The sequence below is a fragment of the Haliotis rubra genome, unplaced genomic scaffold (assembly GCF_003918875.1).
Source record: "Haliotis rubra isolate DU_JTF1 unplaced genomic scaffold, ASM391887v1 Scf37, whole genome shotgun sequence".
NCBI lineage: Eukaryota > Metazoa > Mollusca > Gastropoda > Lepetellida > Haliotidae > Haliotis > Haliotis rubra.
The window spans coordinates 2147602-2163527 of record NW_025767046.1 but is presented as its reverse complement, the minus strand read 5'-3'; the positions used below and the strand labels follow the sequence as shown (position 1 = coordinate 2163527).

General features: G+C 41.7%; 1 protein-coding gene across 1 annotated transcript in view; it reads right to left on the bottom strand.

The window, feature by feature from the left end:
- LOC124285913 (tyrosine-protein kinase transmembrane receptor Ror2-like) overlaps positions 1-15926 on the bottom strand; it is a 110341-nt gene that overhangs the window by 33777 nt on the left and 60638 nt on the right. Inside the window, exon 5 of the mRNA XM_046722193.1 lies at positions 6367-6382. Coding sequence (XP_046578149.1) covers positions 6367-6382 — 16 coding nt within the window. The remainder of the gene's footprint in view (positions 1-6366; positions 6383-15926) is intronic.

Here is a 15926-nt window from a genome sequence, read left to right as displayed (position 1 = left end):
CACATTATCATTTTCATACACATGCTTATGACAATGAGAGATCTGACTCTATATAATTATTCGGGAGTGTAGAAGCATATTTTACGCAGACATAATCTGGGACATATAGTCACAACAGGGATGAGCCCACATGGCAGCTGTCATAATGTATGTCAGGCAATCCCTGAATGTACATATTCATTATAGTGTTATGGTTTCACAATCAAGTTGGACTGACTGACTGGGTTAAGGATCTGATTTCATCAGACCTTACTTATCATACAAAGGTCATTCTTTATTATCTAATGGTGGTTAGTGAATGATAGTCTGGACCAGACAATTCAGTGATTGACATTATGAACATGATGATGAAAATCAACCTGGTCACAATCATCAAGCCTGACCACCTGACCCATTTATTAGCGGCCTTGTTGAACAAGGAGTAGTTAAAGCATTTGCTTGGGTTCAATTCCCCACATGGTACAATGTTTGAAGCTCATTTCTGGTGTCCCCTGCCGTGATATTGCTGTAATATTGCTAAAAGTGGCAGAAAGACTTACTCACTCACTAACACTTGGGGGCAAGTCTACAGCAGTCCTCAGCTGCCTATTTGGTGTGAACTGTATAATTGTTCTCCATGGTTAACAAGCTTTAATATGTTTACATGCTGCCGATGTTCACACGCAACCTGTCGTCATACAAACAGGGTGGGTGGGTGGTGGGTGGGGGTGTTAAGTGTTGTTCATTAAGTCAAATGCTCAGTTTGATTTCCAAAATGGGTACAATGTGTACACAAAGCCTGTGAGTGAGTGAGTGAGTGAGTGAACCCTGTAGATAATCAAATCTGGCTGAGACAAACCAGTGGTTGATAAAGTGAGCAACAGTTCACATCATCAGGGTACAACACTGTGTGTTAGACTAACAGTTAGTCTCTGAAATGAACATATTTTACAGAAGACACAGTTCCTAAATTGTATTCATAAAATATAACAAAACGGATTCCAGAGACTTTATTCATTTTCAGAAACTGAAACTGTGGAAATCTAGACTTGCCACATAATCTAGACTTGCCACATATTCTAGACTTGCCACATATTCTAGACTTGCATGGGCTACATTGGTATTGTTTTGCTTCATACTTTATGTTCTTTAGTGAGTGAGTGTGTTTAGATTTACACCGCTTTTAGCAATATTCCAGCAATATCATGGCAGGGGACACCAGAAATGGTTATGTTCTTTAGTGACTCTAACTGTGTGTCTCCTGGTACCTTAGACTAACATCTAGTCTCTGAAACATATTTGATAGAAACAAAAGTTTCTTAAATATTATAAAACAGATTAGGCCAGACCAAGTTTATTTCTTGTTTTATGGATCCGCTGGTCGTACTTTTTCAAGAATAAGAAAAAAAATAATAATGAAATTTTCCCCGCTCAAAAAATATAAACCTAATGTTTTTATTGGCCAAAAATGTAAACTTACAAGACAATGCTTTTTATTTATTTTTTTTTTGGCCCCATATACACTTCATAAATTGCCAGAAGCAAAATACTTTTAGTATTTAAAAGGAATATTACTTTGATGGGTGATTTTTTTTTAAATTCCCCTCCTGCCTTTAGCTTTTCTGAGGACAAAAATCTGTAAAACAAGAAATAAAATTAGTCTGGGCTCAGCAACTTTTTTATTTCCTGAAATTGTGGAATTGTTGACTTGCCACATATACCACACTTACATAGGCTGCATTAGGAATAGTTGTTTCAGGGTCTCTGTGACAGACTCCTGGAATCTTTTCAACACAAAATGCAAACACCACGCCATTTCTGAAATATGGTATACAACCTTCTGTTCTTAATGTCCATAGTGACACATATCTGAAGTACATTCAATACCCTTTGGTATTTTAACCACCAATCCCAAACAAATAACTTTGTTTCTTATGTTACCAATTATTTACACAAAGTACTTCTTCTCCCAGTTACCCAAAATTGTGGCAAGTTTTTTGTTTTTACAAAGCTGTATCGATATTAGCAAAACACACTCTTTACATTGCCATCAGTCTAACACAACAGACTTATAACAATTTCCCAACATACCATCACAATATATACATCTCACTCTTGTGCATAGTGAAAGACTTGGTGTTTCTCCACTCAAACTTGCTACCTTGCCATGCCAGCTGACAAAGAGATCGGGGAGGTACTAGTATTAGTAAACAATCCTTTATGTTTTCATTGAGAAAGCTCACAGCAACTCACACTTATGTAAAAGTATTTACGCGAAGAACTTACACACAATGGCAGAGCTCCAATATAAGCAGAGTGCCTGTTCTACAGGCGGAGACGTACAATGTCAGACATCTAATAGTGTTGTGACTCCCGCTGCTGTTTTACAAGCTGGAGCAGTTAAAGGTTCGCCATCATAGAGAGTATTTAGCCAATCTGTGGCTCTTAGTGCCAGCTATCACCCAATGTTTGGCTACTGGCGTTAGTTTGCATGTGTATCAATTAAAGGTGCACTACCCTTCTTGTTAAAGGTTCGCCATCATACAGAGAGTATTTAGCCGATCTGTGGCTCTCAGTGCCCAATGTTTGGCTACTGACATTACTTGTATGTGAGAGTGGTGGGGTAGCCTAGTAGTTAAAGCGTTTGCTCATCACGCTGAAGATCCGGGTTCTATTCCCCACATGGGTACAAAGTGTGAAGCTCATTTCTGGTGTCTCCCGCTGTGATATTGCTGAAATTTTGCCCAAAGCGGCGTAAAACTAAACTCACTCACTCACTACTTTGCATACATGTGTATCAATTAAAGGTGCACTACCCTTCTTGCTTGCGAGGGAGGTGGGGTAGCCGTGTGGTTAAAGTGTTCGTTCTGTCACGACGAGTTCAATTCCCCACATGGGTACAATCTGTGAAGCCCATTTCTGGTGTCTCAGGTTGTAATATTTTCACATCTACATAATACTTTCATAAAATCAACATGTAATACAAGGCAATGTGGCTACTATAACCACTTTGTATAGAAACACATCAATGGAAATAGTGTGCACTGTATGTGTGAGTGTGGTATTACACCTCCATCAGGAATATTCCAGCATTATCAGAAATGGGCTTCATGCACTGAACCCATGTGAAAATCAAACCTGAGTCTTTGGTGTGATTAGCAAAGACTTTAACCACACAGTAGACTGTCAAATGGTATATTGACATCTGTTTTGAAACTTGTCATGATCTCACTGTCAAGTCATGTATGGGATGGACTTCTAATTACACCAGCGACAAGCCTCACATGACTAACGGCAGAATAATAGGTGATATTATCTTGATTAAGGATGGTCCCAGCTTAAAGTTAAACATCAGTCTCATCACAGAAGACAATATCAAATCTACTGATCCACTTCCTCACTTTTTACAGCCTGAAGTTATTCTCCCTTAAAAAAACTTTAAGTTTGAAATTGTACTTTGCTGTGATTGACGCACAGGTGACGAAATATTTTTATGCGCTGGGAAAATAAACATCTATTGAAGTACTTCTTTGATAACGTATCTTTTCCCCCGTAACAACACATTTCAATAAACTTGTTCCATAATATCAAATTTTCTGCAGTCTTCATGTCTGAATACTTCAAAGACTGTCAAACGAAAATATTTTAATTGGTAAACCAGATGATTGAAGGCTGACACATATTGATGCATCTGCTACCATCTGTCCCCGACTGGGCTGGTCCCAGGCCTGTCCCAGGTCCCAGGAGCTGGTCTGTGGATGAGACCCATGAGAAAACAGTGCCAGCCCCGTTCCCTCACTTGGGGTGGGGGACAAGTTGAACACAAAATTTTCACTGGCTGAAAATTGTTGTTGAAATCAGCGCCATCTGGGACCGGCTGACAAAGTGGCTACTTTGTGGAATGACTCAGTACCACTTCCGGCTAATTGAGACATTGGCTTAATTCATGAACAATTTCAAAGAGTTCTGGGACTTTAATGAATAAAATTGGAATTCCCCTTGGATTCTGACTAAACCTTCCTCTAGTAATGGAGTATGACATAATGCCAAATACATTTGAAATTTTCCAAAGTTTTAATATCAGAAAACAATTACATCGATCTATATTAGCCATGAAACCAATGGTTATAGAATGAAAGTTTTAGATATATGATGCAAGAATTGGATCTGAAGTATTTTTCAAAGTACCCAGATAAGAATATTAAACTAATATTGATGTTTTGGTGTTAAAATTCATTTCTGTTATAATAAGCACTGAACGCGAGTTGCCCAAAATATTCAAATATCACCCTACCACTTCTTCACCAATGGTATCCTATTGGCGATGTCCGACTAAGCAGCACCATAATTTAGCCATTAAAAATCAAATCTAATTTCTTCCACTAAAAACATAATTTGTTTTGCTTCATATCACCTCTCATCTGCCAACTAATCATACATACAAAATTAGAACTTTCTACATAGATAATTTCATATCTCGGTGATTAAGGTCACAATAACCTCGTACATTGCATGTATATGTCATGTCTGACAGGTAATTAACTAGCCTATCTAACCTTGCACATTTCACTTCCTTGACATCCAAACCTGAGAGTGGAGCTGAGTGTAAGTTTCAACAGGTTAGGCTGACAAACCAATCCACGTTCACTGAGGCAACAGCTGAAGCAGATGCTGTAATGTAGCATCTTTGGCGTTTATTACTTGGTCATTCTGCTTCAACATTAAAGACACACGGGGAGGAGGTCGGCAAGATCAAAACCAGCCCGGCTGATGTTTACTAACATTAAGAACACAGGAATCAAGATCTACACCTTCAGGGTTCACGACGGCTTCAAGCTTATACTGTAGCACTCTGATGGTGTCATTGATGAGATGCAATGAACGTTGGCGTTGCGGGCAAACTTGTCAGAATGTACCAGGAATGGGGAAGGTGTCTTTGACTATAGACCAAAGTCTTTGATGGTGTAATGTGGGAGATATAGCAATGCTTTGTTCCAGAATTGCATGGCTTGATGGCATCTTCTGATGTAAGGGCATCGCGATTGCTTGTTTATGACTCGTCTATTTCAGGGGCGTGCTGTCTTTTTCGATCATGTGTCAAAGTTGGTCTGTTAGGTTATGCGTACACAGATAACTGATTTTAATTTGGAGCTTTTTTCTTACCAGTCACACAAATTCAAATTATAATGGAATTGATTAAAAACCACTATACACTATAACAGTTTTTCATAACACACATACAAGTAATTATACCAGAAACATTGAAATCTATCAAAACAATCCTTAGACATCATTAATTTAACTGTTGAATTTCAGGAACAAAATTTAACAGCCTCTTATAAAACAAAGAATGACACCATTACAAACAAAGTGCTCCTGCATGCAATAAACTATAGGAGGCAGTAAGCCCCGCCTCATCTATCAAGCACCTGGTGAAAGTGGTCAAATGCCATGCTGTATGGGAATTCACACCCATAATCTGTCAGTTCTGATATCCATCTAGGTATAAATACTGGACTTGAAAAGAATTAGAGTGTCCACAAATATTGATATTGACAATCCCATAAAGATAACATAAGAACTAATTGATGAGAGTTATAAACTTCAGAATGATTAACAATGGGCTGGTCCGAAGGCTCTCGGCAGTGTTGGTTATGCAACACATCTGCCCTTATCTCATGTAAAAGTGTCTTGAAGGTATTTAACCATAATAAACTAGTTTCCTATCAAACTGAGAACAGTTTACAGGTTAATGGTGTGAAAACATAGAGTATTCAAGGATGGAAATGACACAAAGGTGCTTGAAACACATTGTGATAATCCCAGCCTTGAATACTGAATGTTTTGTACATTGTTAACCTACATTTTAAGTACAATTGTCTTGAAGGCATTAACCGGGATAAATTAGAACACTATCAAGCTGTCAAAAAATTGTGACACTATTAAGGGCTGTAAAAAAACACTGGTGCCCTAACCATGGATACATATACAGCTATTCATACATGTAAATTATAATGTTGGCACTTCCTCAAAATAAATAAGTTGTGACAACCGATCTAAAGAGACAGATTTAAAGATGTCTAGAAACAAGACACAGGGATTATGTGTGGATGACAGATATCTGAAGTCAGAATAATCTCAAATTTCTGTAAGTTAAACTTTTACCATAAAAACTGAAAAGCAGATAGATCATTAATAATTAATTATAAAATTAAAAACTTCAAGAACATAGGAGGAGTTTTATGTGATTTCAGTGAACATTGTTTTTGTTTATCTGCATCCCTGAGTAAAGGCATTACAACGTTAAACACCAACCTACCTGGACAGACTGTTACATTCACAAGTAAATAATTAAATTGAAACAATCAAATAAACTTAATGGCTTACCTTCCTTGCTCTGGCACTGTTAACATGAAAAAGAAGAAAACAAACATTCTTGTCAAATCCATCATGGCATAAAAATGGTAGAATGATATCCAAGTTCTTCAACAGTTCACATCAACACTTCAATAAAAAAAATCTTTCACTGTTCTGTCAATTCACTTAGCAATGGCCACTATCAGTTCCATCATCAAAGGACAGGTAAAAAATGTTTGGCAAAGTTCCTGGTAAATATTCCTGGCAAAGTTGGTCTGCACATGCAATAAGCACATTCACCAAGCTGAATCACCTGACCAAACTGATGTCACGCAAGCCCTCTCATGAGGTTCACTTGTTGGAGTTATCCCCCCTGACTGGCTGAACATCACACCTCCAATCACCAGTCTGATCCTGACTGGTACCAGAGTCTAATTCATGTCTAAGAGATCAGTTCCACAGATATCCTGTCTGCTTTGGAGAGGCGGGAAAGGTAGACTTCGGTAAATTATCTCATCCACAAAAACATCAAACATCTGGGAAACACCGATTTTTTCCCCCGAATAAACTCAGCGAGAGTTACTTGTTTCTGTTTGTAGTTTAGTTCTGTGTAAAAGGTTCTGAAAATATTATCCCGTTTTAACTGTTCCTCATATCACTGCTGTCAAAACGGCTCTACTTCTGTGTTAGATCCATAACAATAATGTCCTGGAACCCCATCTGATCATAAAAGGTTTGGATCGGCGCCAGAGTCGGTTCCAGATTCTAAGTGTCACTTTGAAGATTCTTCACAAAAATCAAATCTGACGGAATGCAATTTTTTGACAGATGAGTTCATATTTCCAACTGGGGGAACAGATTCTTTCAAGAGTGTCAGCGGAGACCAGTGTTTTCCCAACTGTTGCTAACAGCTCGGTCCTAACAGCCAGGATTACGCACTGTAAAAAGCAGTGAGAGGTGGTATGGAGAGATAGCCGACTCGTGGCTTGGCAGGCTGGAGGGCTGGTGGAGTGTGCCTGCAGAGAGAGCCTGCCTGGCATAGGTCTGTGGGAGGGAGGGGCAGTCATGGCACACGCGACAGCGTGGTGGAGCACAGCTGGGACATGAGTAGGGGGGAATGATGGCTGGGGAGGGTGGGGTGATGTTGGATGGGGACTGCGTGAATGACATGTTTGGGTGAGGTTCTGGGTGTGAGTGGGATTGGACTGGGGAATGGGATGGGATTGTGGAAATACAGCATGTTGGGTGGTGAGGATTCTGTCTGTTTGTATTGTACATGTATACACCTGTGGAGTGAGTGAGTGAGTGAGTGAGTGAGTGAGTGAGTGAGTGAGTGAGTGAGTGAGTGAGTGAGTGAGTGAGTGAGTGAGTGAGTGAGTGAGTGAGTGAGTGAGTGAGTGAGTGAGTGAGTGAGTGAGTGAGTGAGTGAGTGAGTGAGCCGCCTTTAGCAATATTCCAGCAATATCACGGCGGGGGACACCAGAAATGGGCTTCACACATTGTACCCATGTGGGGAATCAAACCAGCATCACGAGTGGACTCTTTAACCATTAGGCTACCCCACCGCCCCTGGATGGAAGAAAGGAAGCGTTAGTATGGTGCTGTTAAGTGTGTCTGGAAGTTGTGACAGTGTAGACTAGGGGTGGGGTAAAGTGGGCATGGATGAGGGTGGTGGTATTGAGTGTGTCTGGGCATTGTGCTGTGTGGGAGAGAGGAGGGGGGATTAAAATTGTTGAACTGGGTGATGAGGGTAGTCTGCGGTCTGTATGTGGACTGCGGGAGTGTTGGTATTGTGACATAGAGAAGGAATTATGGTGCTGTGTTCAGTAGCCTGGTAACACTGTTTTCACAATATTTCAGTTGTGACACTGGGTGTCAGCTCTAAACAGGTCAGGGCTTGGACATTTACCACTTTGTTGCAACAAACAAGCATAGGAATGATGTGAGTGTGGAGTGGGTGTGGGTATTGAGTGGGGAGGTAGGTGTGGGCATGGGCAATGGGTGTGGGAGTGGGCATGGGGGTGGGCATGGGCATGGGCAGGGGCAGGGCATGAGTGTGGATGTGGGCATGGGTGTGGGATGGGCATGAGCGTGGGAGAGGGAGTGGGAGCAAGTGTGGGTGTGGGTATTTTGTGGGGATGTAGGTGTTGGCATGGGCGTGGTCATTGGGTGTGGGTGTGGGCATGGGCAAGGACGTGTGGGCATGGGCAAGGACGTGAGTGTGGGTGTGGGCATGGCAAGGGCATGAATGTGGGCAAGGGCATGAGTGTGGGTGTGGGCATGGCAAGGGCATGAGTGTGGTTGTTGGGTGCTGGTGCTGGTGCTGGTGCTGGTGTTGGTGTTGGTGTTGGTGTTGGCTATGGGTCTGGGCAAGCTCATGGGTGTTGGTGTGGGCCATGGGTGTTGAGTGTGGGGCATGGGTGTTGGATGTTTGTGTGGGCTAATAGTGTGAGGGATGGTTTGGGATATGGTTTGTGGGTGTGGGGCATTGGCATATGGTGTTGGTGTGGGATTTGGGATGTTGGACATGGGGTGTGGGCATGGGTGTGTGGGTTGTTGGCAAGGGGGTTGGTATAGGCTGTGGGCTAATGGTATGGGATGTGGACATGGAGTGTTGGCAGTGGCATGGGTATCGGGATGGATACCAAGTCCAGACTGACCCAATGGTTTAGAGGAGTAACAAGCTTTATAAAATCACTAAAAGGATAACACGACCAGATGGAATCAGCATGAATGAAAACCTGCCCACCATTCCAGCCACATTCCCCATCCATTCCACACTGTCACCACCTTCACCACTCAGCCTCCTGACCACTTTCATCCACTCACTGAACACAAACAGGACCAACCAGGGATGGCCAGTAATGGCAGGTTCAGTGTCTCCAGTGTAAACACCACGGTCAGCAGGGAAAGTTTAGTCTGGACACTCTTGTTTATTATTATGGTTGTAAACATGACAAAGTCCGCAAAGTGAAACCCTAGCGTGTTTCCACAAGCCACATGTGCTTCACAGTCAAAGACAAGAACAATGGAAGACCTGCCTTCCAAATAATCAACTAAAAACCAGCAAGATACAGATTACACTGAGATCACAGGTGTGTAACTGTGCCGAGATGATGCAAACGGCATTACGTTGCAGATTCTGTTATATTGGTATGCAAATATATTATCACGGAAACGTATTCCTCCCGGATTTCCAAGACAGGTGCATAAACAATTCCATCTTACCGTTATTCAGCTGTTCCATAAACTGAACAAAACAAGAAATCTAATGAACACCAAGGAGGCTGAAGCAATGGTCTGTTGACAGGTTTTGTTGTTTATAATAAAATCATATATTTTAAGACCCTTGAAGATCCAGGTTAGAATTGGTCTTCAGCAACCCATGCTTGTTGCAATGTAACTAATGGGATCGGGTGGTCAGGCTTGCTGACTTGGTTGACACATGTCATCATATCCCAGTTGCGTAGATCAATGCTTATGATGTTGATCACTGGATTGTCAGGTCCAGACTCGATTATTTACAAACTGCTGATATATAGCTGGAACATTCCTGAGTGTGGCCTTAAACACCAACCAACCATATATTTTCAGAGACTAAGTAGCTTAGAATCAGCACACTATGGGTAACCTGATGCCAGCTTTGTCCAAAGTTTACAAATGAACACAATTAAAGTCCCACCTGCGTTAAACAAGCCATCACAAGCAATATCTCCACCTCCACACAAAACAAATAACCAGAGCCACAACTGTTCCAGAACACAACATGTCTGCAGACAGGCAGCTATAGTAATTGGTGGGTTAATGGGTTTGGTCATAAACATGAATAAGTGCAGGAGGTGGTCCGTCTGGCAGGAACAGCTACAGGCATGGATTGATGGCCAGTGGTCACTCTTTGTCCAACACACCCCCTACCTGACTTTATGGATGACTTTGTTGCTTGGTTGGGAGGGAATGGTCAGCATTAATGTCACAACAGTTCTACTATTAGATTGGTCAGCAGCATGGTCAGAAGTCCTGGTGGAGTCCTGGCCATTGTGACAGTATAGTTGTGTGTGTTATCCAGACACTGGGGCATTTCATTTCTGGGTCTGGAAATTGCCATGTTCAATTTCAATCCTTACCCTTTTGCTTGCACCATTGGTAACACTATTGGAGATGATGTTAGATTATGTTGGCGATATATTCTTTTGTCTTATACCAGTTAGAATGTCTTTTTGTTTCTTACGATACATAGAGGATACTAAACGACCTTCCGTGTAATACCATTTTTATTAAACGAGTTAATGATTTGGTAACAAACAAGCGAAAGCGAGATTGAGATTAAAACTTTCATGAGTTTAATGAAAATGGTATTTCACAGAAGCGAGTTTAGTATTCTGTTTATTACTCTCCAACAAAAACTGATAGAAACTGCCCTATATACAGTGTGATGACTCTCAGCTTTCCGAGTAAAGCAAGGTGTAATGTATGAATATGTAACTGATACTGTATCATCATCATCACCATTGTCATCGTCATCACCACCATCATCATTGTCATCATCATCATCATTATTATCATCATCACCATCACCATGGCCATTATTGATATCATCATCATAACAAATATCACCACAAGTATTGATCCTGGTACATCAAGACAATATATAAGAACATACTTCAGATTTGGGTTACACTGTGCAGTGAACTCCCCTGATTCTGATATCACTTGGCCCTGTCACCTTCCCAGGTCATCAAGAATATTTGAAATCAAATGATCTATAAAAATAAATACCGCATTTACAACAAATCATTGTAGTACAAAGTAAAACTGGGGCAACTCCTTCAATGACGGCCTGTGTCTGCCCTGGACTGAACTCAACCTCCCTTGGTGCCTGTTGTGAATGAAACTGGGAGGATCAAGTCTTGGAGTCACCACAAACACAGAGTGCAGCTTCCAGAACCCGTCCCGTAATCGCCAGACTGTTGGTTCCACCGTGTTTGTGTAGAGATAAAAACACATCTACACCCATTCAACTTCCTCGGCCCAGCATTTGTACGTTTGTAGTTCAGTTTTGTGCCAAGTGGGGATTTTGGTGTCATCAGTTTAGTCAGATGTGTGGGCCTTTAGAGAGAGAAATCTTCATCTTAATTTACTGTCATTGTGACAGTTACTGTTCATGGTGTCGGGAGTTACTGATGAATGCATTAGTGTTTGTGGGAAGTGGTATAAGATAAGGGGGCTTGTGTGTGATCGGAGATCCAAGGTTTGGGGGAGGCTTGCTTGAGGCATTATTTGTATGGTTGGAGATTTGAGACAGAGTTCAGGACATGGGGTGTAGATGCTGGGTGTGGATGCTGGGTGTGGATGCTGGGTGTGGATGCTGGGTGTGGATGCTGGGTGTGGAGATGCTGGGTGTGGTGCTGGGTGTGGAGATGCTGGGTGTGGTGCTGGGTGTGGATGCTGGGTGTGGATGCTGGGTGTGGATGCTGGGTGTGGATGCTGGATGCTGTGTGTGGTGCTGCTGTGTGGATGCTGGATGCTGTGTGTGGATGCTGTGTGTGGTGCTGGGGTGCTGGGTGTGGTGCTGGGTGGATGCTGGATGCTGGATGCTGGGTGTGGTGCTGGGTGTGGGATGCTGGGATGCTGGGTGCTGGGTGTGGATGCTGGATGCTGGGTGTGGATGCTGGGTGTGGATGCTGGATGCTGGTGTGGATGCTGGGTGTGGATGCTGGATGCTGTGTGGATGCTGGGTGTGGATGCTGGATGTGGATGCTGGGTGTGGATGCTGGGTGTGGATGCTGGCTGCTGGGTGCTGGGTGTGGATGCTGGTGTGGATGCTGGGTGTGGTGCTGGGTGTGGTGCTGTGTGTGGATGCTGGATCACGGTGCTGGGTGTGGTGCTGGGTGGATGCTGGGTGTGGTGCTGGATGGTGCTGGGTGTGGTGCTGGGTGTGGATGCTGGATGTGGATGCTGGGTGTGGATGCTGGGTGTGGATGCTGGGTGTGGATGCTGGATGCTGGATGTGTGGATGCTGGGTGTGGATGCTGGGTGTGGTGCTGGGCTGCTGGATGCTGGGTGTGGATGCTGGATGGATGCTGGGTGTGGATGCTGGGTGTGGATGCTGGGTGTGGTGCTGGGTGTGGTGCTGCTGGATGCTGGATGCACGGATGCTGGGTGTGGATGCTGGGTGTGGATGCTGGGTGTGGATGCTGGGTGTGGGTGCTGGGATGGTGCTGGGTGTGTGCTGGATGCTGGGTGTGGATGCTGGGTGTGGATGCTGGGTGTGGTGCTGGGTGTGGTGCTGGGTGTGGTGCTGGGGTAGTTGCAGATGTGGGTGTTGGTTCTGGAGTGGGCTGCACATGTGAGAGAAGATGCGGGTGCAGTAGTGGATGTGGGGTGCTACTGCAGCATCTGGGTATGGTTACAGGTTCTTGATATGGGGATAGTTACATGTGTGGGTTCTGGGTGTAGGGTGTTGATGTGGGACGCTGCACTGGGTGTAGGTTCTCCATGTTGGTAATCTGCAGTGTTGGTTCTGGGTGTGGTTGTAGTTGGTCTTTATTCTTGGGTGCAGGTGCAGGATTGCAGTTTAGATCTGTGTTTTGGATTTGGTCAAGGATGGTCAAGGTCTAGTATGGGGATTGGGTCTAACTAAGAATATGAGAACACTGAGTCAAGCATTTCCTATGATTTAATATTTTCCATATATTGTCAGTTTCAATTTTTCATAAAAAGTTAGGAAGGAGGTCAACATTGAGGGTGACTGACTGACTGAGTTTGGTTTTACGCCGCTTTTAGCAATATTCCAGCAACATCACGGCAGGGGACACCAGAAATGGGCTTCACACATTGTACCCATGTGGGGATTCAACCCAGGTCTTCAGCGTGACAAGCCAACGCTTTAACCACTAGGCTACCCCACCGCCCCACACTGAGGGTGAAGTGGAAAGGGTCAGGGTAAGTGCAACTCATAGGTATCATGTAAACAGGCAGGTGTGGACGAATGACCCCAAAAGATATCTCACCCAAAACGTAATGCCTTGCAAGAACCACACACTTATCTCCAGAGGTAAAGCCTTAACATCAAAAACCTGTTCCCAGCCCTCTAACTGTGGTTACCTAATTACCACTGACCTTTATCAACAGAAGATAACTTCACATTTCATATCAACCCCAGAGACTCTTGAAATCTGCCATAACACACAAACATCATATACAAACAGCCAATCACAGCCTCCACCAAACACACAAACATGAATGACGGAGTTAGTGTCTCACCACAGGTGCTGTTAGCAAGTAAGTTATATCACGACAGATTGTGCCAGAAGACTGCTGTAACATTATTCAATTCCTCAAGTAACTTAAACACATCAAACACAACCATCATTGCATCACTGCATTTGATGCAGAAGTGAGAAAGTAAAATATGCATCCATCTTCAAATAAGCAGCTTTTTCATTTCAGGATTTTATTTGAAACACTTATCTGAATTGATCAATCATCAAAGAAAAATCAAATATATCCATATTCCATAAATTGAATAAAAAACACATCATAAAATATTCTTATACATCTGTGCCTGATAAACACTATATTGTTCAGCAGGGTGAGTGAGTGAGCTTAGTTTTACGTCGCACTCAGCAAGATTCTAGCTATATGGCGCCGGTCTGTAAATAATGGAGTCTGGGGAGACAATCCAGTGATCAACAGCACGAATATCGATCAACACAATTGGGATACGATGTGTCAACCAAGTCCACCAAATCCTGTTTTTCGCCTCTTACGACAAGCATGGGTTACTGAAGACCAATTCTAACCCGGATCTTCACAGGTCTGCAAAGCAGGGACCAAAATATGGTACAAACAAAAGTAGACATTTAAGGCAAATATTTAACAGAGGCCCAGATAAGCTGCGTATTTGGGTAAAATACGCATAGAAAATTTCCAATTACGCATTGAAAAATAATTGTTGCGTACCAATTACGCATTTAAAATGTTAGATATGCAAAAAGTTTAAAACATATGCGTACGGAATATATTCATAAAAATCACTTGCGTAATGAAAAAGACATCGATTGCTATCAAGTTGTACTGTTAGTATAGGACTAGTGTTGTACTGTCAGTACAGGATGAGTGATCTTTTATGAAATCATTTCCATTATATTTAAGTTGGTTTTGCTTAGGTATGACATAAGGCAGTACATACCTGCTTAGTAAACTTATTCAATGACATATACTTAGGTGAGTAAAATCACTGAAATACCCACATATATTTGAAAGCAGTGGGTAACGGAAAATGAAATACCCACTCAGCATTTATAATACCCACTAAAAAAAAAAATACAGTGGGTACAGTACCCACATGAGCTAAATCTTATCTGGAGCTCTGATTCAACGTTTAACAAAATCATATTCTAATATTTTTACAACAGATATTTACAATTGCCTTTACAAAAAACAAATTCTGAAACTCAATTATTGATACTATCAGCAGTATCATCAAATGTTCCTCCAGTGAACACAAGCCATATTCGACACATCTTCTGTTGTCTGTCAGACCACACTGACAGCAAGCTCCTCCTGTGATAAGAGAATGTCTGCAAGTGCATGGCGCTTACCATTACAAGATCTCTTTTGAAACCATGCTTAGTGTTCCCTGTTCTTGTTTCACCATATGTCATTCCTCTTATCAGAAAATAGTGTTTGGATGATAAAGTGATATTTGGCATCAGTTTAAGTGGGTATTAGCTCTTTTTTCGCCTTGTTCATTTTTAAACATGATCAAAAATAGCTTCCAAATGATGAAGGAAATATAAACATGGGTGCTCTCTGCCACGAATAGATTCCAATCAACTGTAGCATAATTAAATGATTATATTATCAGCATGGGATATGAAGTTTTGAATTCAAACTTTCCCAAACACAAACACTTTAATTTTGTTTAATCTACATACATTAGAAGTATGTTATCTCATAATACCCTAGCTCATTTAAACAAATTATATTTTATCTTTGATACTTTACCCATTTATTTGGGAAACTGACCTTTTAAAAAAATCACACATTTTCCCCTTCATTCATTTTAAGCTAAAACAAATGTTTCAGGATTATAATTTTCATATTTTTATAAAATTGAAAAATACTGACATCTAATTTATCAGGATTAGATATTGCTAATAGTTTAAGACTAGTGACAGTGTAGCTTTGTCTGTCCTACTCATGTCAAATAAAAACATGATCTGAAAAGAAAAATTGCAAACTGTGGAGATTTTACTCATGGTATCTAAAATATTTTTCATAATTTTTTTTTTATATTCCACAAACAAAACAAAACCTATTCTTAAAATTCAAATTTGAAGCCACAGACCAAGCTATACTACAACAATGTGCTCGCTATTGTTAAGTTGAAACTGTGTTGTACCCACTAGCATCCCATTGTCTGACTATACAAATAAGCAACATATCTCACCTCAGCAACACAAAGTTTATTACAAGCACCTGTTTATGCAACAGGGGAGTTATTCCACACTGTTTCGACATGCACAACGGATACCCCATTACGGAACTCTATCATTCCAGCATAAATCTTAACACATGTACTCCAA